The 23,215-nt window shown below is 46.5% G+C and overlaps 1 protein-coding gene across 2 annotated transcripts in view; it reads right to left on the bottom strand.

Moving 5' to 3' along the window:
• Window positions 1-437: 437 nt before the first annotated feature.
• The window catches only part of PRPF8 (pre-mRNA processing factor 8), a 32,724-nt gene continuing 9,946 nt past the window's right edge, over window positions 438-23,215 (bottom strand). For both annotated transcript variants that reach the window (XM_005888240.2, XM_005888241.2), the window contains 28 exons: window positions 22,912-23,118; window positions 22,620-22,783; window positions 22,060-22,186; window positions 21,766-21,958; window positions 21,305-21,492; window positions 20,873-21,111; window positions 20,511-20,657; window positions 20,108-20,318; window positions 19,797-19,913; window positions 9,216-9,463; window positions 8,950-9,129; window positions 8,613-8,748; window positions 8,361-8,530; window positions 7,894-8,023; window positions 7,628-7,774; window positions 7,269-7,429; window positions 6,771-6,962; window positions 5,888-6,125; window positions 5,623-5,751; window positions 4,644-4,757; window positions 4,386-4,559; window positions 3,948-4,141; window positions 2,887-3,126; window positions 2,647-2,788; window positions 1,515-1,655; window positions 1,251-1,390; window positions 946-1,148; window positions 438-772 (listed from right to left, as the gene is read on the bottom strand). In XM_005888240.2, coding sequence (XP_005888302.1) covers window positions 618-772; window positions 946-1,148; window positions 1,251-1,390; window positions 1,515-1,655; window positions 2,647-2,788; window positions 2,887-3,126; window positions 3,948-4,141; window positions 4,386-4,559; window positions 4,644-4,757; window positions 5,623-5,751; window positions 5,888-6,125; window positions 6,771-6,962; window positions 7,269-7,429; window positions 7,628-7,774; window positions 7,894-8,023; window positions 8,361-8,530; window positions 8,613-8,748; window positions 8,950-9,129; window positions 9,216-9,463; window positions 19,797-19,913; window positions 20,108-20,318; window positions 20,511-20,657; window positions 20,873-21,111; window positions 21,305-21,492; window positions 21,766-21,958; window positions 22,060-22,186; window positions 22,620-22,783; window positions 22,912-23,118 — 4,827 coding nt within the window. In that variant the 3' untranslated portion in view covers window positions 438-617. The remainder of the gene's footprint in view (window positions 773-945; window positions 1,149-1,250; window positions 1,391-1,514; window positions 1,656-2,646; window positions 2,789-2,886; window positions 3,127-3,947; window positions 4,142-4,385; window positions 4,560-4,643; window positions 4,758-5,622; window positions 5,752-5,887; window positions 6,126-6,770; window positions 6,963-7,268; window positions 7,430-7,627; window positions 7,775-7,893; window positions 8,024-8,360; window positions 8,531-8,612; window positions 8,749-8,949; window positions 9,130-9,215; window positions 9,464-19,796; window positions 19,914-20,107; window positions 20,319-20,510; window positions 20,658-20,872; window positions 21,112-21,304; window positions 21,493-21,765; window positions 21,959-22,059; window positions 22,187-22,619; window positions 22,784-22,911; window positions 23,119-23,215) is intronic.

Genomic DNA, 23,215 nt, shown 5'->3' with positions numbered 1-23,215 from the left:
GCTGCCAACTCTCCAGCCAAGAGGTGAGAGGTAGGCGGGCTGTCACTGACCTCAGCCAGCGGCAGCCAACTGTCCAGCCATGTGCCTATTTCCAGGACAGGCTGAGAGTGACACAAAGCTTAAGGGGCTAAGCTGGGCTCTGCAGCTACAGAGAACAAGCCGGGAGCTTCTACACTCAAAATAGTGACTGCTCCAAGAGATGCTGAAAAGCGGTGAGGGTTTACAAGTATTTGGGGGAAAACTGGCAAACGTGGTCATAGCAGCAGGGGTGTGAAAGCCCAACTTTCCTTCAGCTCACTGAGCTTAGAGGACATTTATCCCCACAGCTCCGAACAGGGGGCCTCAAGGTTCAGTCCAGCAGCTTGCTGTGAACACGTCCAGCCTCTGCCATCCCTCCACCCAGAATCTGAGCTCAGGGGAAAAAAAGCTTCAAAACCTCCTATTTATACAAAATTTATTATTATACTTTTTCACAATTACAAGTCACCAGGGGTCAACAACATCACAAGCACAGAAGAAAGGAAAAAGGGGCCAAGCTGCTGAATGTCACCAGCTTGTCTGTGGGGCCACAGGCTCTAGCCTTGACCAGAAGGCTGGAGCAAAAGGTGAGGAGACGACTACGCATAGAGGTCCTCTCGGTCCGCAGAGTAGACCTCGCCCTCCTGCAGGAGAGCGAAGTTGAGGAAGTGGGAGGGCCGGTGCACCTCGTGGTAGAACTCTTTGGGGTTTGCCAGCTGCAGCTCGTACTTCATGTTGGGATCATGCCGGACACCTTGGAGTAGAAGGAAGAGGCCAACATTGACAAGGTCCACCTGCCTCACCCAGCCTGGGTCCCTGGGCCATCTCTAAACCAGAATCTGGGCCCAAGTGCTAAGGCTGGTGGCCTAACCTCATCCCCACTTTCCTGTGCACCCCTGCCCCCAGCCCACACCCTGCCCCACATACCCATGAAGTTGTAGTTCCACGAGGACTGGGCAGGCACCATAAAGAAGCCAAGGAAGCGATCCGACAGTAGCATCTGGACCCTCTCGTAGTGCGAGGGTAGGTAGCCTTTGGGGTTGTTGCCCTTGTCTGTGTTCTGGCGGCCCCATTCATAGCCACTGGGGGTCAGCTTGTAGGCTGTCAGGGTGCAGGAGCCTGGTGTGAAGCTGGAAGAGGAATGAGGACAGAGTCAGAGCTCAGGCCACCATTCTGGGCCCTGGCCCGCAAAGCCTCCCATCACCCTTCCTTCAAAGGGGGCGCAAGCCCACCTGCAGGTGATGATAATGGTCTTCTCGCCATCCCAAGATGGGTTGTCAGCCATGATTTTGGCATGGGTGGTGACATCCTGGGGTGACAGCTGAGGAGACTCGTTGGGCTGAGTGTGGATCCAACCTAAGGGTTCCATCTCCTATAGGAAGAGCAGTGGAAAGCTCTTTAGGGCCCAGGAATCCCACCCATGAGAGTAAAACCTCTGCCTTCCCTCCACCACCCCGAGAGCAGGATGCCACAGCTCTCCCACTTCCTCCGCTAACCTTGAGGTACTCGTGCTGGGGCAGCTGGCCAGGCAGGTGCACAGTCTGGTGAGTGCCCCACTGTGGTACCATCACGATGCAGCGGATCTCCTTCACCTGGGGGTTATCTGGTGGGCTCACCCCATACAGGTAACCTGCAATCTGGAGACAAGGGGGTCAGGAACCAAAGAGATTCTTAGTACCAGCTTAAGTCCCTTCTCCAGGAACAAGGTCAGAGTTCCCCAAAATGTGGCCAGAATCTCCTGCATCAAAAAAGCCTGGGGGTGCTTATTCAAAATGTTAAACATGGACCTCATCTCAGATTTAATCACATCAGAATCTTGAGTGGGGTCCAGGAATCAGCATTGCTCACACATTCCCCAGTTGATTATTTAAGTATTTAAGTACAGTATCCATAAATGAGCACACAAGCACACAGCTCAGGCATTCAACAAGCTGTACACATCTTTAAACCCAGCACTCCGCAGCACTTTTTCCACCTTCGGTTTCTCCTCAAAACTACCTTCAAACTTTTTGCCCAATCTTTTAGTTATCTTTTATTTCTTCTAGTTATCTTTTATTTCTTCCTGTTTTTGTCTTTTGTGGTACTCTTTGTCACACACAAGTTAATCATTTTGATGATGGTTTTGTGTTATATATCTTATTTAAGATTATTCCATCACTAAGACAATAAATATTTTCTTCTAATACTCTACTAGAGTTTAGTATTTTACATCCAGATTTTTATTCCACCTGGATTTTACTTCTGTAAGTGCTACAAAGTAGGAATCAAGTCTTCCTTTGCTGATTATTCCAATATCATAAAACACACTTAATCCCACAGAGGAAGTGGAATCCTCAAGTGATACAACTGATTTATTGTATACACATGAATCTGTTTCTGACTATATAATACTTCTTTCCAATAACTTCTAGGCCAATCACACATTCTCCTCTCAATTACCATACCTTTATAATGCTTTGGTATCTGGTGGGGGCCAAAACCTTCTTCCCTGTTTTGGCTATCCTTACATATACTTTACTCATCCATGAATTTCAAAACCATCACCTCCAGTTCTAGGAAATCTCAGGTGAGTTTTAGGCTCATAAATGCTTAGTACACACTGTGGCCTAGTTGGACAAACATACTCACTTGGGCCCGAAGGTCAGATATGCAGATAAACTTCTTAAGCACGTTCTTGGGAAGGATATAGGTGTACCCAGTCTCCTTGATGTCATCAGATGAAACATAGATGTGATTGGTCCTTAGGTGCAGGTTGGCGGCAGAGATGGCCCTAAACACAGGCAGGGAATGTTGGCATTTCTCAACTCAAGCACCTCACGCGGCACCAGCAGGCCTTCCCATCCCCACCCGTCTTGCCCCGTGCACTACCTGACCCTCCATTCAGTCTTAGAGGAGAAAGTCTGGGTCTCGTAGTTGCTGGTGGTAGAGGTGATTATTTCGTCACCATGCTTGTTGACAGTGCGAGTCTGGGTTGCAGTCAGCTGCGACTGTTCCTTGGTCTGCTTCTCAATCTCAGCAATCTGCTGCCGCTGCTGTGATGGTGCTGAGATCTCCATCCCCAGGATGATGTCCCGAATTTCTGACTGTGTCAGCGATGCCACATTCACACTGTGGGGATAGTGTGAGTCACACCACAATGATCCCTTCCCTTGGTCACTTATGCCCCTAACTGCAAGCATGTTAACTGGGTGAGAAACGGAGCCCATGTGTACCCTGACCCCTGACAATCCTAAGTGATACTTATACAGCAAGTGTGAAGTGGAAATACACTAATATGGATCAGATTTGTCATATCCCAGGCTGACCCAATGCCTGTACACCTTTTGACCATGCTCAAACCAGATTTAGCAACCACACGTCCCACTCTACCTCAACAAAAAGTGCCCTGAAACTGGAAAAACTTTCAAAAACGAAAATCCTGAAACAAGTTCTCAATCAGAGTTGACACATCAGTCACCCTTACCAGTGTCTGGAAATCTATGGACATTTTTGGTTGCAAAAATGACAGGGAAGGAGAAAAAAGGAACGTGTGTGTGTGTTTTATTACCTGTGCTACTGTGGGGTCTGGGATGTGAGAACTTCGTGTGTGTGTGTGTGTGTGTGTGTGTGTGTGTGTGTGTGTGTGAGACGAGCGGTGGTACTGAGGGGTCTGGGATGTGAGAAGTCCCTGGACTGCATGGACAGTAAAGAAACACCCTGTTCAAAATGGCAACAGTGCCTCTGCTGAGGAACAGTGCCCAAGAGTCAGCTTGAGCCCTGAGACATGGACACTTCCTGTACTATCAGAAGACACTGCCTTACAGGCATCTCCACGACAATTTCCTGAGAATCGTCTCGGCTTAAAATGTTTCGAAAATCCCAGAAACCATATACTGAGCCGCCCGTTTCACCCCCGGCGGCTCTCCTCTGTAGCCCCCACCCCTGCTCACTTGTTTTTCTTGCCGTAGTCAGCCAAGATAAGGTCCTTGAGCTGCACCTCCACCTTGATCCACTCCTCGTCGGTCAGAGTGGGCCAGATGTGGTGCGGCTCTGTGATCGTGGTCTTGTCTGGCTTCAGGATCACCTTCGCGCGGTCGTTGTTTACGTGCAGGGCACGCAGGATCAGGATGAGGCGGGAGAAGGCCTAGGGAGGTATGGCGGCACGGGAGGTCAGCAACGGACGCTCTTCCCTCTCCTCCAGCCCACCCCTTCGGACACTAACCCCTAAGGGGGCCCCCTCACCACAGGCAGGGCACTGGCCCATTCACAGGTGGATGAGGTGAAAATAAGCCCCCAAGAGGCCTGTGAGAAAGCTAAGGCACAGGACTTTCTTGTGACCCCAAACCCACTCTTCTCAGAGTGACGCTCCCAGCAAGGTGGTTTCATACCGTGTAAGATGAGATAGTCTTAAGCCAGTCATCATAGAGGTTAAAGAGAACCATCTGCGGCTCAGTGGCTTTAAGGATGAGATCCCCAAACTTCTCCACCTTGAGGCAAGCCTGGAAGGGGAGCTGGAGCTCTGATCCTTTAATCACAATATTGGGGAAGTCCAGCAAGTGCACCTGAGACGAGATCAAGTCCAAGTTTAGAAACAGAGCCAGCAGGTCTCAGCCCTCTTTCCTTCTACCTCATTCACCACTTCTCACCTCCAGTGGATCCAGCATGCCTTTCCTAGTGACAATGATCTGCTTGGGCTGCTCCTCCACGGGCAGAGATCGGATTAGGGCAGCCACCTCCTCAGCTGTCTTCCATTTAGCCAACTGATAAACAAGAGAGGAGGACAGGGAAACTGAGTCTCCGCCCTCCCAGGTCAGATAAAACAGAACATCCCAGTCTCGAAACACTTATCCTTACCCTATGTTTCTACTGTATGCTACGAACTGTTAGGTACTCAAGAGCTATAGAAAAAATGTCCAATTGTCTTGCCCCAAAGGATGTTTCAACCTAGCTGGCCAGACAAAACTCACACAAGCTAGTGTTTGATTATACACACACTATGTCAGGGACAAAAGAAATTAAGGCTAAAGGTCACAAAATGTTGCACAAAGAAAGAAGTCTTGAGGAATGAGTAAGACAGTGATTAACAGAGCTAAGAGAAGAGTTCATGCTAGCAAAGCCACAGAGGCGGAGATGTTCACCAGGGTTGGGATACCAGGATCCTGGACTGACTGCCAGAGGGCACATGCTACAGAGGACGAGAAACTGTGGCTGGACAAATGACAGCCTACCTAGATATGAAGTACCTAGAAAACCAAAGCGTTAACTCAGCAAGACGTAAGGGGTTACCAAAGGCGTTGAGGTAGAGATGCGGAGAAATCGACATTTTAAGTGTGTGCTCCCTTTAGAAAGATGATTTTTTCATAGCCCTCTTCAAGATAGGTTAGAGACAAAAGATTCATGAAGCAGAGAGCCCAGTTAGTAGGTGATGATGGACCTCAATTATTCTTGGACTTCTTACAAGAAGAACACTTCCCAAGTTAAGTAATTCAGGGAGAAAAGTGTAAATGAGATACCCTCAAACTTGCAAAGACAGAAATAGGGAGATTCTCTCTCACACATCCACCCAATAACAAAGAATAAGAGGCAGCAAGGTTCTACAGCCTCTCTACCCTTTAACAGGCTCACCTGTCCCAAACGCTTCTGTCCAGCCCACACAGATGTGTGAATTATCTTGAGAAACAGCTGCCCTGTGCGTGGGTTGAAGATGAAGATGGCCCCATTGATGGGCTTGGTGGTCAAGTTCCCTTCAAAGGTCTAAAGAATGATTACATCAGTTAGCACAGTCTAGACACAATCAGCCTTCCTTCCTTCCAGTATGCACACACTTGTCCAGTCACCCTCCCACAGGCATATACAAAGCCCCACACCCTCACATGCGTCTAACTCTCACCTTATGGATGGTCACTCTGTAGACATTAGTGTCATCCACAAACCAGATAATCTGGTTGGAGAAGAGCTCACCGTAGTTCTGAGAGGACAGATAGGGCTCAGTGGGCTCCGATGAATAGAGCTGCAGCCCCTTACGGATCCGTTCACGTAACACATACAAGGCAGGATTTGCCTTCATGATCTTGGCCATGGCCTGCTGTATGAGAGGCTTGCTGCCAGGGAACCAGTTTCCATAGGCACTGTGAAGGGAAAGAGGCAAGAAAGATTAAGACCAGACTAGAAGTCCCAGGAACAAGGCAAAATGCAACTACAGAGGAAGAAAAGACTGTTCGCCAGGCTGAGATGAAAGTGTCTGCTCATGTACACAGAGGCGAGGAAGAGTCAGTGACCCAGATGAGCAAACCGGCAAACCTCAGCCTCACCTGGGCAAACCAAAAAGCACATGCATACTGAAGTATGGGGTGGGGGTGGGGGTGGGGGACGAATTAGGAGGCTGATAATAACATGTATACACTACTGTATATAAAACATAAATAACAGAGACCTAATGTATAGCACAGATAACACAAGACGGTGTAATAACCTATATGGAATCTGAAGAAAAACTGCTATAGGTATAACTAAGTCACTTTGCTCTGCACCTGACATTAACACAACACTGTAAATCAACTATCATTCAATATAAAATAAAAATTAATGGGGTGGGAGAGAGGTTCAAGAGGGAGGGGCCGTATGATACACCTATGACAATTCATGTTGATGAACGGCAGAAACTAACACAATGTTGTAAAGCAATTGTCCATCAGCTAAAAATAAGTAATTCTTAGAAATTAAAACAAAGTGTGGGGCTGAGGAAAAACACATGCTTTCGAGCCTCAACTTACCTATGCAGGTTATATGCCAGGTCAATGGCAATGAGCACACCAGTGGGCGAAGGGTAGATACTCATGTTGTCTGTGGTGTAGTCCAAGAACTTGGCCCGGGCATAACGCTCGATGTCATGGGAATCGTAGTCCCCCCAGCGCAACTGTATGTCAATCCAATACTTCTGAGTGGTGGTGCTATCCATCACATCCCTGAAAGTGGAGAGGGGTCAGGAGTCTAGGCTTCCAGGAAGACACTGGTACAAGCAATATCCCCAGAACACCAAGAACTCTCAATCGCTCTGTCTACATCTTAAAACCAACCCCTCTCCTATTCCAGATCAGCAAGATGCACCAGACAATCAGCAGACCTGGCTGAAGGTGCTGACAGAATCAGGGGGTAGCATGGGCTTCTAATTATAAAGAAAGGCAGCCAGGACAATTTCAAAAGTAGTGCTGCTAGAAGAACAGTAAAATGAAGGTTCCCAGATGCTCAGGGCCCAGTCAGAAGGCACTTACTTAGAGTCGGCCAGCAATGAGGGCCGGGAGACATTCCACTTATAGGATGCAAACAGCAGGATATCTGCACAGGAAGAATTCATCTTATAGGACTTTCGGGGGTGGATTGTCTCCTTCTGAACTGTCTCGATCTCCAGTGCATCCAGTTCCTGATCAAACACCTGGAGGCGAAGGTGGAAAGGTTACGACTATTATGGAAGCCTGCTTGGCGTGGGGGCTGACAGACTGAAGATAATGGGGCAGCTGGGACCACAACAGAAGTCTCATCCTAGGAGCTCCGAGGGTGGATTTCCACACCCCAAACAGCGAGCGAGCAGACTGGACTTTCCGTGGCATCCTTCCCCCTCATTCAGGCGCACCTGACACAAGTCCATAACGATGCTCTCGTGGATCTTCTGCCACAAGTGAGCTCGGAAGATCTGGATGAGAGAGATCTTCAGCGTGGGGATCTTGCCGTGCATGAAGATACCGGTCAGGTCCAGCTGCACCTGAAAGCCCACGTACACCTGATGGGAGGAAGAGGAGGAGAGTAGAAACTGAGAGACTCTGGTTCTCAGGATATCGTTAAGGAGGGAGAAACCCTTGCTTTTAGCTTCCCATTCCCATATCTACCAATCACACTCACGTTGGCTCGGTTGATGGTTGGGGACCACCAGAGAGTGAACCTACGATTGGGAATCTGGTTCAATCCTGATCGCTGGGCATTGGTGAGCTTCTTCCACTTCATGGACTCCTCAAAACCACTGGCTTTCTCCCTGGGAAACAGAAGAGATCAGGTAAAGTGATGTCCTGCCATCCCTCCCCAGAATACTGCTGACCTCCTGGGGTGGCTGTCTGGGAAACTCTGCAGTAGCAGACAAAGGCACACAAGGGATGAATTCAAGAGAGCTGTGACATGTGAGAGATCACTGTAGAGAGAACAGGGATTTCCCTGGTGGTCCAGTGGTTAAGACTCCACACATCCAATGCAGGGGGTGCAGGTTTGATCACTGATCAGAGAACCAAGATCCTGCAAGCCCTGTGGCACCGCCAAAAAATAAATCAATGAATAGAAACCGACTAGCAACTGTAAGAAGAGAATAGAATCCTCACCAGAAAAGCCCCTCCCAGGTAGGGAAGTAAGTGCCCTTGAAGAGGGTGTGTTCCAGAATGCCTTCTACACCACCCAGGGCCTGGATCATGTCGGTACGGTAGTTGTTCAGGTTCCAGAGCTTCCCATCATGCCGCTGGTGTGTCCACCAGAAAGGATTCTGCTTCAAAACCTAGAAGGCAAGGCAGGTCCAGTCAAGCTTCCAGGAGCCCACTGCCCCCGGTTCCCACAACAGCCACAGTCCCCCCCAGTACCTGGTACTGCTTAAAGTCAGTTCGAACACGCCAGCCCTTATCATAAGCCAGTGTGTGCCTGTCCTTCTGGAACAGAGTGTTGATTCGAGGAATGCCACGATCCCATGAATCTTCTAGATCTTCTAGGGTCAATCGTCTGCCAAGGAAAAAAGACCAAACTTAAATACATATATGAAAAGTTCAGCATTCCTCCCTAGCCAAGGATAAATATGGTCAGATATAGAACCTACTTCCTTGACTCCACAAAATACGGAATGCTCTGCCCTGACCTCTAGGCAAGGCTCAAAGGTCACCCCTCCTCCTCCGACAGAACTGCTACGCCCTTGTGGATGCCCACCTGTTCTGAGCAATGGCCTCTTGTCTCTTGAGTGCATACTCAGCCCAGACCCGCTGAGAATCAATGAACTCACTCTCCCATGGCTGTATGTAGCGATACAAATTGGGAATCAGCTGGTCTTCTTCATGGCTCATTCCTGAACGGAAGTGTGTGATACCTACATCTGTCTGCTTGGACCACCTGTTCGGGGGCACAACCAAGATTAGGCTAAAAATAAAGAAACATCCCCTTTTCCTCAGGGTCTAAGATTCTTAGCGAAGTCCTACCTGAGGTCAGACTGGGGAATGAGCACATGGCCCATTGAAAGCATGCCAAGTCCACCCAACTCCTTAGGGGTGTAGAAAACGACAGGGGGGAATCGACTCGGCATCTTGGAGTTGAGGCCAATCTTGATTCGTGTCTGGATCTTGTTCTCACACTTCACCAGCAAGTCCAGGAGCTCCTGGGTGTTTACCACAGCCTCTCGAAAGTATGTCATAAGGCCAATAAGAGCTGTGTTCCATTTATTCACAATCTGAAGACAGTGAGGAGAAAGTAAATTATGAATAAGTTCTTGCAGGGAGAGGACTGTGGCTGGGAATCACTAGATACAATTGGCTAAATTCTCTCTAGTTCTCAAGAAAGAGCTGAGCTCAATGTCATTCGGGAAGTGTGTATAAATCAAAATCACTATGAGATATACTTAACACACATTGGAATGGCGATGAGTGAGTGACAAGTATTAGCAAGGATGTGGAGAAAATACAATTATCATATACTGCTAGTGGTAATATAAAATAGTATAGCCACACTAAAACAGCCTGGCAGTTCCTCAAAAGGTTAAACAGAGTAACTGTATGACCCAATAATCCAGGTATACACCCAAGAGAAATAAAAACTTATGTCCACACAAAAATGTGTACATGGACTTCCCTGGTGGTCCAGTGGTTAAGAATCCGCCTGCCAATGCAGGGCACAAGGGTTTGCTCTCTGGTCCAGGAAGATTCCACACGCCACAGGGCAACTAAGTCCACGTGCCACAACTACTGAGGCTGAGCTCTAGGGCCCAAGCTCCGCAACGAGAGAAGCCTCTGCAACGAGAAGCCCACACACAACCAGAGAGTAGGCCTCGCCTGCTCCAACTAGAGAAACACCATGCACAGCACTGAAGACCCAGCACAGCCTAAATAAATACATTAAAAAGTCATATTACAAATGTGTACACAGATTGTTCATAAAAGCATTATTCATAATAGCCAGAAAACAGAAAATCCCCAAATGTCCATCTACTGACAAAATGTGGTACAGCCACATAACGAAATATGAAAAGGACTGAAATACTCATACATGCTGCTGCTGCTAAGTCGCTTCAGTCGTGTCCGACTCTGTGCGACCCCAGAGACGGCAGCCCACCAGGCTCCCCTGTCCCTGGGATTCTCCAGGCAAGAACACTGGAGTGGGTTGCCATTTCCTTCTCCAATGCGTGAAAGGGAAGTGTCTGACTCTTCATGACCCCATGGACTGCAGCCTACCAGGCCCCTCTGTCCATGGGATTTTCCAGGCAAGAGTACTGGTGCCATTGCCATACATGCTACAACATGAATAAACCTTGAAAACATGCTAAGTGAAAGAAGCTAGATGAAAAAGGTCATATCCATGATCCGCTTATATTACACATCCAGAATAAACAAATCCATATAGACAGAAAATAAGAGGGACTTCCCTGGTCGAGTCCAGTAGTTAAGAATTCACCTAGCAACGCTGCAGATGTGGGTTTGATTGGGGAACTAAGATCCCACATGCTGTGGAGCAACTAAGTCCCAGTACTGCAACTACTGAGGCCACATACTCCAGAGCCCACAGGACATAACACGTCCACACGCAAGAGCCCACATGATGCAACACATCTGCTGTGTGCCACAGCTAAGACCCAGGAGCCGCGACTCCTGAGCCTGCATGATGCAACTCCTGAAGCCCACAGGCCCTAGAGCCTGTGCTCCACAAGAGAAGACACTGCACTGAGAGACTCACCCACCTCAACTAAAGAGGAGCCCTGGCTGCTGCAACTGAAGAAAGCCTACACAGCAACGAAGACCCAGCACAGCCAAACAGAAACAGAAACAACAGATGATGGAATTAGTAGACAAAGACCTACAGCGTTTATAATTATGCTTGAATATACAAGAAAAACACGAACATAATGAGGAGAGAAATAGTTGTTAAAGACCCAAATGAAACTTCTAGAGATAAAAATTTCAGTATCTGAAAATGTAAATATATTGATGGGATTTACAACATTTTAAAGCTTCAGAAGAAAATAATAAAGGCAAAATAAATACTTTTCCTGACAAACAAAAGCAGAGCATATTCACTGCCAGTAGACACTTACTACAAGCGATGTTAACGGACATTCTTCGAGCAGAAAGAAAATACCAGATGGAAACGTGGATCTACATAAAGTCATGAAGAACACCAGAAACAGTATGTGGGTAAAAAGACATTTTTTCTCATTTTGTAATTTCTATAGAAGATTAAAGGACTGTTTAAAGCCCAAAGAGCAACAATGTATCACTGTGTTTATAATATAGGTACAGTTAACACTACAAAGAATGAGGGGAAAAATGAAAGTCAACTACTGTAAGGTTATCATACAATACGTAATGTAATAGACTAGTGGTCACAGTAAGACAGAGATGTACACTGTAAACCCTATAGCCACCAAAAAACCCAAAGAACCGTAGCTAATACTCAAAGAGTGGAGATAAATTAAAATCATACCAAAATCCCCACTTAATCCAAAAGAAACTTGGAAAATTAGTTACTCAAGTTTTCCTGGGTCTCTTTTTACAGATTTATGTTATGAAACCTTTGTTTTTCTCATGTTTAAAAAAATAAGTTAAAAAGAAGGCAGGAAAAGAGGAAAAAAACCAGAACGAAGAACAGATGGCAGATTTAAACTCAACCATACTGATAGTTATCTCAAATGTAATTGGAGTGTTTAGACTACTCGTATGGCAAAGACTGTTCAAATGAATTTAAAAAGCAGGAACCAACTTAGTGCAATCTGTAAGAAGTTAACGTTAATTATAATGACACAGCTTAAAAGTTTAAAGATGGAAAAAGACATCCATGCACACACGAAACAAAGCTAAAGGGGTAGTACTGATGCCAGACAATGTAGACGTTAGAGCAGAGAATATTACAAGGAACAAAGGACATTTCATGATGATAAAGGAGTCAATTCATTAAGATATGATAATTCTAAACATACTGCCTACTTAATAACACAGCCTCAAAATATATGAAGCAAAAAAAAAAAAAGATGGACCTGTTGAAATACTAAGACTCAAAGAAAACAAAGCATATGATGATGCCCAAGGGTATGGACTCTATATACCTTGCCAGGGCGCCAACAGCGCTGCTTCTATCTACTGAAACGTCTATGTGCGCACCAGCTGCAAAGTTAATTTCTAACTGCAGCTCTATCTTCAGGTACATGATAACAACATTCCACCTGGCACACGCCTTGGTCATCACCCATATGCAGGTTTCTGAAGAAAAATGTGTCTCAGTGAGATGGCTCCCTACTCCCCTAAACCTGCTAATCTCCTGGTGACTCACTGGTTTTTCATCTGCAAGCCAAGTATGTTTGTCCAACTTTCACTAAATATTTAAGATACCAGAGCAGTCTGAATTTCAGACATCCTTTCATGCTCAAAAAAAAGTATAAATTTCTGGAAAAATGTCATGTGTCTTTGTATTATAAGCTTAGATGAGTTTAATAAAGTGAATGCTATCTCTGAAGCCAAAAAATAAAAAGAGGAACCTGGAAGGGGAAATAAATCTACAACTTCCAACACTCTTCTTTCAGTAACTGACAGAAATAGGCAAAAGAAAAAAAAAAAGATATTAAAGGACTTGAACAACACAACTTACAGAACCTAAATGACATCTGTAAAACCCAACAACAGCAGAATACAGATTCTTTTTCAAGTACACAGGAGACAGTCACCATATAGGCTAAACCATAAAACAAGTCTACATTTGAAAAACTAAGATCATAAAGATCTGACCATAATAGAATTAACTAGACACCAATAACACAGAAGTATCTGGCTTCAGCAATACGTGAACCATGAAGTTCCGGATGTTCAAGCTGGTTTTAGAAAAGGCAGAGGAACCAGAGATCAAATCGCCAACATCCGCTGGATCATGGAAAAAGCAAAAGAGTTCCAGAAAAACATCTATTTCTGCTTTATTGACTATGCCAAAGCCTTTGACTGTGTGGATCACAATAAACTGTGGAAAATTCTGAAAGAGATGGGAATACCAGACCACCTGACCTGCCTCTTGAGAAATCTGTATGCAGGTCAGGAAGCAACAGTTAGAACTGGACATGGAACAACAAACTGGTTCCAAATAGGAAAAGGAGTACGTCAAGCCTGTATATTGTCACCCTGCTTATTTAACTTCTATGCAGAGTACATCATGAAAAACGCTGGATTGGAAGCAGCACAAACTGGAATCAAGATTGCTGGGAGAAGTATCAATAACCTAGATATGCAGATGACACCACCCTTATGTCAGAAAGTGAAGAGGAACTAAAGAGCCTCTTGATGAAAGTGAAAGTGGAGAGTGAAAAAGTTGGCTTAAAGCTCAACATTCAGAAATCAAAGATCACGACATCCGGTCCCATCACTTCATGGGAAATAGATGGGGAAACAGTGTCAGACTTTATTTTTTTGGGCTCCAAAATCACTGCAGATGGTGACTGCAGCCATGAGATTAAAAGACGCTTACTCCTTGGAAGGAAAGTTATGACCAACCTAGACAACATATTCAAAAACAGAGACATTACTTTGCCAAAAGTCCGTCTAGTCAAGGCTATGGTTTTTCCAGTGGTCATGTATGGATGTGAGAGTTGGACTGTGAAGAAGGCTGAGAGCCGAAGAATTGATGCTTTTGAACTGTGGTGTTGGAGAAGACTCTTGAGAGTCCCTTGGACTGCAAGGAGATCCAACCAGTCCATTCTGAAGGAGATCAGCCCTGGGATTTCTTTGGAGGGAATCATGCTGAAGCTGAAACTCCAGTACTTTGGCCACCTCATGCGAAGAGTTGACTCATTGGAAAAGACTCTGATGCTGGGAGGGATTGGGGGCAGGAGGAAAAGGGGACGACAGAGGATGAGATGGCTGGATGGCATCACCGACTCGATGGACCTGAGTCTGAGTGAACTCCGGGAGTTGGTGATGGACAGGGAGGCCTGGCGTGCTGCGATTCATGGGGCCGCAAGGAGTCGGACGTGACTGAGCAACTGAACTGAACTGAATCTGGAAAAACACCTCAATATTTGAAAATTAAACAGCATACTTCTAAGTATGGGTAAAATAACTCACAAGGGAAATCAGAAAACATTTTTAACTGAATGAAAAGGGAAACCTATCAAAATTTGAGGGATGCAGCTAAAGCAGTGCTTAAAAGAAGATTTTTCAGCACTAAGTATGTCCATTAAAATGAAAGGTCCAAAATTGTCATTTAACCTTTACTTTGACAGACTAGAAAATGAAGAGCAAATTAAACCCAAAGTAAGCAAAAGAACAGAACCAATGAAATAGGAAAGAGAAAAAATAAAATTAAACAAAACCAAAAGCAATTTTTGAAAAAGATCAATTAAAAAAAGAGAATAAACTAAAAGTTTATTCCAAAAGATATACTCAAGGTTTTAAGGCAAGGAATGTCTGTCAGACAACTGTTGACTGTGAAAGATCACATTGGCTGGAGTTATCATAGGTATCAGCCTTGAACAAACAGTATTCAGGACAGGCAGTACGAAGTGACCCCAGAGTGAGGTAACAGCCTGAACCAAGTCACAAAAGCAAAACTGAGCATCTGAGCAACAGACCTACAGCAGCAGCTGGGGGCCAGAATGGGCTAGATCTGGCAGTAAAGCAGACTTCAACAGGGTACCTGAGGCTTAGTAATAAGTTCTCTGACTGTATTTGGCCCTTGGAATCACAAGCTGCATGGTTTGTATTACAGAACACCCCAGTTCTGCTGTAGCTACCAGTGCTGTATTTCTGGTAGGGAATAAGTATGAATTCCGAGACAGCATCATGTTCCTTTAAGAACAGTAGCAGTTTCCGGGGATGAGTGGAAGCAAGAAGGAAATGACACTGAGTGATTCCATGTACTGTGTACCATGTACCATGGTTAAGAACTTCACACATGTTATGTCTTCATAAATGAGATAAATTCAATCACATAACCTGCACATCATAATACATGACCAACTTGGAATGTAATGTGGAAAAATAAAACTGATGTTAGGACAATGGGTTGCTGGTGTTTTATGGATTTTGTTAGTATTTAATTTCTTTTTACTATAAATGAAAACATAACTATTAGAGAACTTAATGATAACTTTTACTGTATCCTTTTAAACCATGATATAGTAGAGACCGATTTTTCTTCTATTTAAAACTAAATGTATGGCTGGGGTGGGGGCAGGGGAGACAAAGAGGCAGAGAGGGTTTTTTAGGGCATGAAAACTGTATGTTATTTTAGCAATGGATATGTGTTCTTATCGGCTTCCCAAGTGGCGCTAGTGCTAAAGAATCCATCTGCAATCCCTGAATTGGGAAGATCCCCTGGAGGAGGGCATGGCAACCCACCCCAGTATTCTTGCCTGGAGAATTCCAAGGACAAAGGAGACTGGCAGGCTACAGTCCATGGGGCTGCAAAGGGCAAGACACAACTGAGTGACTGAGCACAAGTATTCTTATACATGTGTTCAATCCCAGAGAATATATACCACACCAAGAGTGAACCCTAAGGTAAACTTGGGACTATGGATGGTCACAATGTGTCAATGTAGGTTTTTCTGTGGTAAAAATGTACCACTCTGGTGAGGAACGCAGGCGCAGGGATTTTATGGGAAATCTTAGTACCTTCCTTTCGATTTTATTATAAATCTAGAACTGCTCTAAAAAAAAGTTTATTAAAAATAATGTAAAATAAAAATCAAAACAAAAAAGGACAGAGAAATACACCTACTGCTGGGCAAAGATGTTTGTTTCCTCTAAGTCATCTACACATGCTTAAAGGGACTCCCTGGTGAGAGGGAGAGAAGACAGGGAACTCGGCAAGAGTTCCTGTCGGTCCTCCAGAAGCTAAAGTTAGGTAAGTTGTACCTTACAGGTCAGGTGCTTGAACGTGGTACGTTGCTATTTTCCTTCTGTTATTTCTGGCACTTACCAGAGTCTTGTTTAAATGTTCCAGTCTTATTTCATAGCCACTACTAGGACTGAGGGCGTCCTGGCTCCAAGCCTGGCAAGCACACTGCCCGTACATAAAGCAAGAATGCACCTAAAGCTGTAGCATCAGTAATGACTACAAGTGAGTCCCCCATTTTACAGATGTGGGAACTGAGGCCCACAGTGTGTGAGTGACTTAACTCAGATCCCAACCAGTAACGTAGCAGAGCTAGGACTGAACCTAGTTTGACTCCCAAACCATTATTCTAACAACTATATCACACTGCCCCCCTGACCTCTGGCTCTAACCTCTCACACATCTATTCCCTTGAACCCTGCCTTTTTCCCCCAGGGCCATTTGCCTCTCTGGTTTCGTCCTTCTCCCCCACCCAATATCCAGGATTCCAATGGGGCCAGCATCTTTGACTCCCTGCATCCAGTCCCTCATGACTCCCCAACAGCCCTATGACAAAGCCCCCATCCTAAATCAGCACTAGAATCGATATACCTTCTCCAGCCCCTCGCTGAGTGCTTGAATAGCTGAGTCCTGGGAAGAGGCACTCACTCACAGCTGTCTTCACTCTCTTAAAGCCCTCAAAGTTCCTTCAACAACTGAATCACATCCTCACTGCTGTGCTCAAGTAAAACATCCTATGCCACTCACTCCAGCCCTGGCAAAACTGAAAAAAGCAAGATTTGTTACAGCTTCCCACTATACTTATCTACATTCACATCAATACCGACCTCTTTCTACTAGGTTCAGAGGATGCGTCCCTGCACCTATTCCTGCTGAGCAGACACCACTCCATCGCTTATCACGTCTCTGCTGCACTCAGAACACTGCTGGCTCCCTACTGTGCAATGACTCCCATCACTCCCATTTAAAATACCTGCCCTGACTTCTATCTCCCTCTAGGTGGCGTCTCGTGTCCCTCCTCCTCCAGCTGCTCTGGCAGACTGACAGTCCTTCGTGTCTCCACTCCCTCACTTCCCATAAAGCCTCACCCACTGCAATCTGGCATCTCTCCCCACTATTTCTGAAACAGCTCTTGCTAAGGTCACCAATGACGTCCTGACTGCCAAATCCAATGGCTACTTGTCAGGCCTTATCTGACTGAAACACTCTTAGGCAACTGACACTGTTAAGTGCCCGTCCCGATTCTTGACAGGCTTGGCGCCCGTGACCCAGCACTCGCCCAGTCTGGCCACACTGATGCTCAGTGTTCCCTAAGGTTTCAAACTCATCCCTCTGCTCTTCTCGCTCCTTCCGCTTTCCCCAGATAATCTTGCTCATCTTGAGCTTTCAACCATCGCCTTTATGCTGACAGGCTCTTAAACCTACATTTGCAATCCAGACATCTTCTCCAAGCTCCAGGGTGCAAAGTTATCTCTACCTAAACATCCTATAGGAACCTCTAAGTTCCCCCTAACCTCTTACTTTCTCATCTCATTTCTCTCCCTGGAGCTTCAAACCTGTAATACTTTTTTTCATCAAATCTAAGAGGTACCGCTAAGAGGGACAAAATACATACACTTATATATGGATATATTTACCTTGGAACTGAAGAAATGTGATTTCAGTAAGTGTCTGCTGGAACTTCTATCTGGATGTTTTTAGGAACATCAAACTTCTTATACCGTAAACTAAATCCATTTATCTTCTCTCCTAAACCCACTCTTCTCCCTGTAGTCTTCCAGTTGGTGGCTCCATCATCCATCCAGTCACCCATACCAAAAACTGAATGTTATTTTGACTTCCTTTCCCTCTGGCATGTCACCACGATGAAGTTCTGCTGACTTTTATCTACTAACTACTTATCAAATCTGTTCCCCCATACCTCTACCTTCAGTGTTCTCATCATTTTTATCTGGCCTTCAGCAGAGCCCCCAAACCTCATCTTTCTTCCTACTCTTCTGAATCCATCTTCCTGACAGCTGCACGAGTAAACCACCTAACTCAGAAACCTGAACAGTCACCCCGTGCTCAGGACCCTTATGGGATTAATGAGGCGGTGATGACCTCCATCATCTAGTTCTTATCTGTTCCGCCTCCATCTCTTCCACAATTCTATTGCCCCAAACTTTTTATGGCCCCACAGACACTATGCTTGCTACCTCTTCATACCTCTGGCTGAAAGAAGGCCCTCCCTCACCTGTCTCTCACCTGTTATATCTTTTGGGAAGTCTTTCTCCCTTTCCCAGACTGGGCTAGAGTCAAGACCACGAGGACTTTCACTGATCCCCAAATAACACGAGAGCTCTAAAAACATACGGTACTATAGTTCTCTTGACTATGCATGTCTCTCCAACTAGGCAGTGAGCTCGAGGAAGGCAGAGACTCTCACAGGCAGCGTGTGTGTATGCCTTGAACACAAGGACTGAATGAGTTACACAATTCCTGTCACCTGACTCTAGAGGACATAAACCAACCGAAGAAGACAGACACTTTTCCCCGCACTATACCCCCCCAAATGTATCATGGGGAAGTTGAGATAAGGAGTATCATTAAAAAAAAATGTATCCTTAACAAAACTATTAAAAAACTCTACTAAAAAACTGAAAGCCTTCTTTATTACATATTTAAAGGGATAGGAAAGCCAGAAGGGAAGAAAATGCTACAGCTAAGAGTTACTCTAAGACAAGTCAGGAGGAGGTGATATTTTTAACACACTGGGGCATTTTATCTCTATATATGTACTATATGCATTGAAAAAGAATCAGGTTATCCCCCCACATGTTTTTACATCTTGCTTCTTTGTGGTGCACGATGCCAGCTGAGTTGTCAGCACAATGAATCCAAACTGATGGGGCAAGAGCAGAATATACTGCCATTTTTCTAGATCTTTGAGTCGCACAGCAAATCTGGGGCTGATCACATCACGACAGTGTTTAATCTGCCTGTGAAGTTCACAGTTTTGCCTGCTCTGTGATCACTAGCAATTTCAAATTCACCAGTATCACGCTGCCTCATCACCACAGCTAGAAACTGGACAATGACTTTGAAACACAACCTGGTAAGAACCTAGACTTCCCTTTCTTTTTGGTATAACTGATGCTCTTGAGAGCAACAGCCAGGACACTCATGTGCATCATTTCTAGAATGGGAAAACAGCAGAAAGAGCAACGCGCCTTTTTAAACCTTGAAAAAAATGTAAGCACACACAGTTAAGTAATCTTCAGATTATTCCTTCTCAATTCCAGCTGCCTTCCAAAGGGGTGGAGCGGGGGGCTTTGGAAGCAACTAAAGAAGAAATAAACAAAGATAGCTTGTTATACTTGCTTTTTAACATGCATGCTACGTTAAAGGTCAAAAGATTAAATTTATGACCTGGATAACAAGCCAGGTTGGGGAAGACACAAAAATGGTGATTTTTGTCCAAATTTAAAAATCCCACTTCTACTCTCACCTTAACTTAGAAGCATTGCAACTACGCAGATGCAGGCTATAGAATTCCTACAAGGATTCTCAGGAAACCACTATGAATTGATCTGACACTCCAAGCTGCAGTATCATGAAGCATGGAGACTGTACTCTGAGCACAGCTGGGAAAAAAGAACAAAGCAGGGAAGGGTGGAAGGGATGAGCCAGAGAGAGGCCACGACTACTGTGTGTACCTTCGTGAAGGTGGTGGAGCCAGAGGCCATCAGAATTTGACGCACGCGGTTGTGGAAGCGCTGCATTGACTCATCATCCACACGCAGGAAACACTGAGCTGTCCGCTCTTTAGTCACCTAAATCACAAGCTCAAGGTTAACTACCTCTGGAAATGCCAGGGGAACAAGAAACAACTCTGACCACCACTAAGCCCTAGCCTCCCAGGAAGGCCCAGCTGATTGACGATGGAAAGTGTGCCGCACCTCTCGCCCCACACCCGTGAGGATGGAGCTGGGCCTGCTCCTACCCCCGGCCCCACCCGAGACTGTACCTCGTTCTGTAGGTTCCAGACCCCGTCCTTGTGGGTGAACTCCTCGTAGCTGGTGCGGCACTTAGGCAGGATGCGGCACTCAAAACCACACATGTTGAACAGCAGGTTGGGATTGTCCTTACTGTACACGGACACGAAGCTGTTCTCCCACTGAACTGTAGTCACTGAGCGTGGCAGACGGTTCTTGATGTCCCAGAACACTGCCCGACCTCTGCCCACAGAGAACACAGGGTCACATCGGTCTCTTGGAAGAAGCTTCCCTTCAAAGGCCAGCCAGACTGATGACGTCCCGACAAAGCACACCCTCCCACCCAGGACACCGCCTCATCAACTCCTTTTAATCGCCCTCTGGGTCCCTCAGGCTGACACTCTTCCAGCTCCCACAGCCCCAGCTTAGACTCACAGGTTGACATCATGCTTCATGAGGCGCATACGGGCGTCTCGGGGCCAGCACTTCTTGTTATTGTAGCCAACGATGTTTTCGTTGTTGGGGTCAGGGTGCTCTGTCAGGTAACGCTGGATCAGGTCCCGAGCCTCATCTGCTGTGAACCTACAGAGCAAGGTGAGTGGCTGAGGCCCAAGGACACTGGGATCTCATGAGGCCTATGGCTCCACAGGTGGAGGCCACTCCCAATCTCCATGCTACTCACAGGACTTCATCCCATTTCAGAGCGCCAACCCAGAAGCAAGTCAACTAAGGTACAATAGCTGCTTCAGAAGTTGGGCAAGGACCTCAACACGATAAGACTCCAGGCAAGCCCTCACCTGAAGAAAATATGGATGCGATCAATGTATCTGCAGAAGAGACGGATGGGGTGGGCAGCCTCGGTGGCTATGTCTTGGAAACTGAGAAAATCATTTGGCATCTGAGGTGGCCCGGCCATCTCACTGGCTCGGTGCAACCCCAACACAAGCAAGTCCATCACCAGGCCGTAGTACTGTACAATGAAAGAGGCAAACTGCAGGCCTCTGATGATCCCGTATGAATTTGTATGGTTCATGTCCTAGAAAGAAAGACAATTCTTTACCACAGAGCCACCAGGGAAGCCCAGAAAGACAATTCTTAACCACAGCCAAATCCCGGGGTTTTCAGGGCCCATCCTCTTCTGCCTTCCCCCTGCCATGGAAATCCAAACTCAGTGGGCCAGACCACCCCCCACTTCCCCCAATTCCTTGCCACCCTGCCCCAAGACACACCTTGTAATTGATAACGACGTTGTTCTTGGCTGTCATGTAGTCAGCTATATTGTGGTCAACGATTAGACGCAGCAGCCTATTGAGCAAGGTCAAGTCAATCTTCTCATACATCTTCTCAAATCGTGACTCCAGCATGACATTGCACTCGCCCTCGCTTGTCTCCCACACATCCTGCAGGTTATTGATGCCTGAGGGGGGAAGAAACACAAAGCTCTGGCAGGTCAGAAGTTTCCTTTCAGGACTAGTGCCTACAGAGCCATCACACTCCTATCCAGATCATACGACCACTCCATTCATTCACTTGGATTGCTAGCAGAGTCAAACTGCTCAGTGTAACATCAACACCATTTCTTTGGTACCAGGCATCAAGAGAGTAAACTAATTATGCTATCTGGATGAGAATTTCAAGGTAGAAATTAAGGTATCTGCCTTCCTTAGAGGCAACCCCAGAAAAGTTTTACCTTGGCACCATTTGTAAACAAGCAGAGGAGGTGGTTCTGTGTCTGCAGGCTTGATCCAGGGTGGGAACAGGCGGCGCTTGTCAGCTTCGTACCACAGGTACTGGTCCAGGTAGGCATCAGTGATCTTCTCCAGTGGCTCCACATCATACACTGGCACCAGGTGGCTATAGAGGTCCATGAACTCAATGCCCACCTGTGGGACAAGGAAGCTGGCTCACACCAACCCACCAAACACCCTGGGTGCCATGAATGAATCACACAGCCAAAAGAAAACGTGTGGGGCATCTCACTCACTTCTTTAAAGGCTCTCTGTGTAAGGAGGTGTCGCTTGATGCGGGACAGCGCCTCATGGGGGTTGTCATAGGCCTGCTCGATCAGACCTAGCTCCTCCCTCTGAGACTGGTTTAATCGAGACTTCACACTGACAAGGCAGAAGAAAAGGTGAATGAGGGCACTTCCCTGGTGGTCCAGTGATCAGGAATCCACCTGCCAAAGCAGGGGACATGGGTTCAATCCCTGGCCTGGCCAGGAATATTTCACATGCCGTGGGGGTAAACTAAACCCATGCACTGTTAACTTCTGAGCCCGAGCTCCAGAGCACATGCTCCACAAAAGAAACCACCGCAATGAGAAACCCACACACTGCAAGTAGAGTAGCCCGTTTGCTGCAACAAGGGAAGGCCCAAGGGCAACAATGAAGACCCAGTGCAGCCAAAAAACAAATTTAAAAAAGTGTGAATGGGAAAACCAAGAGGAAGCCATCCCCAGAAAGGCCTTCTCTGGACTCTAAAGATGATGCCACTCTGTGTCCATCACCTCCCTAAAGGGACCTGTCGACTCTACTCCTCCCTCACCTGTAAGCTTCCTTGAGCCGCTCCAAAGCCAAGATCAGCAACTTGGTGTCATGCTTGTAGGAGAGCGGGGGGAAGGGGATGGGTGAGAATCTACGGCTTTCCAGCCAATGCACAGTAGTGGTATACACCGCCACCGCTTCCTCCGCTGTGATGTAAGGACCGTCCTGCAAGGTGGATATGAGAATCAGCTTCCCACTGCAGCCTCATCCCACCAGGGCCAGGCATGGTTCCAACCCTGCAGTCTGCCCTCCTGCTCGCGCCCACGCCCCTAGCCCAGCCTACTCCGTCCAACCTTTAGGTAGTTGTGCTGCCGCTCCTGCTCTGCCTTCAGGTAGAGCCGAGTCAGGCGGCCCAGGTTCTTTTTGCACACAGTCTTGTCTACGGTGGCCCCGCGGCGGATGCGCTCTCGGTTGTAGTGGGCGGTGTTGGTCCACCAGTCAGCCTTGGCCTTCACGTACCGAAGAATCATATTCTCTATCGGTGTTGGCAGCCCAGGGACCTGAAAGTGCAAAAGGCACAATGAAAAAGTGACAGGGGGCTAAAGCAATCCAGGACCGGTAATACCCAGGTCCCTCTATGAGCCGGGGAGACCTCCC

This window comes from Bos mutus, chromosome 19, assembly GCF_027580195.1.
Source record: "Bos mutus isolate GX-2022 chromosome 19, NWIPB_WYAK_1.1, whole genome shotgun sequence".
NCBI lineage: Eukaryota > Metazoa > Chordata > Mammalia > Artiodactyla > Bovidae > Bos > Bos mutus.
Note: the sequence above shows the minus strand (reverse complement) of the source record. Positions and strands in the feature narration are given on the sequence as shown.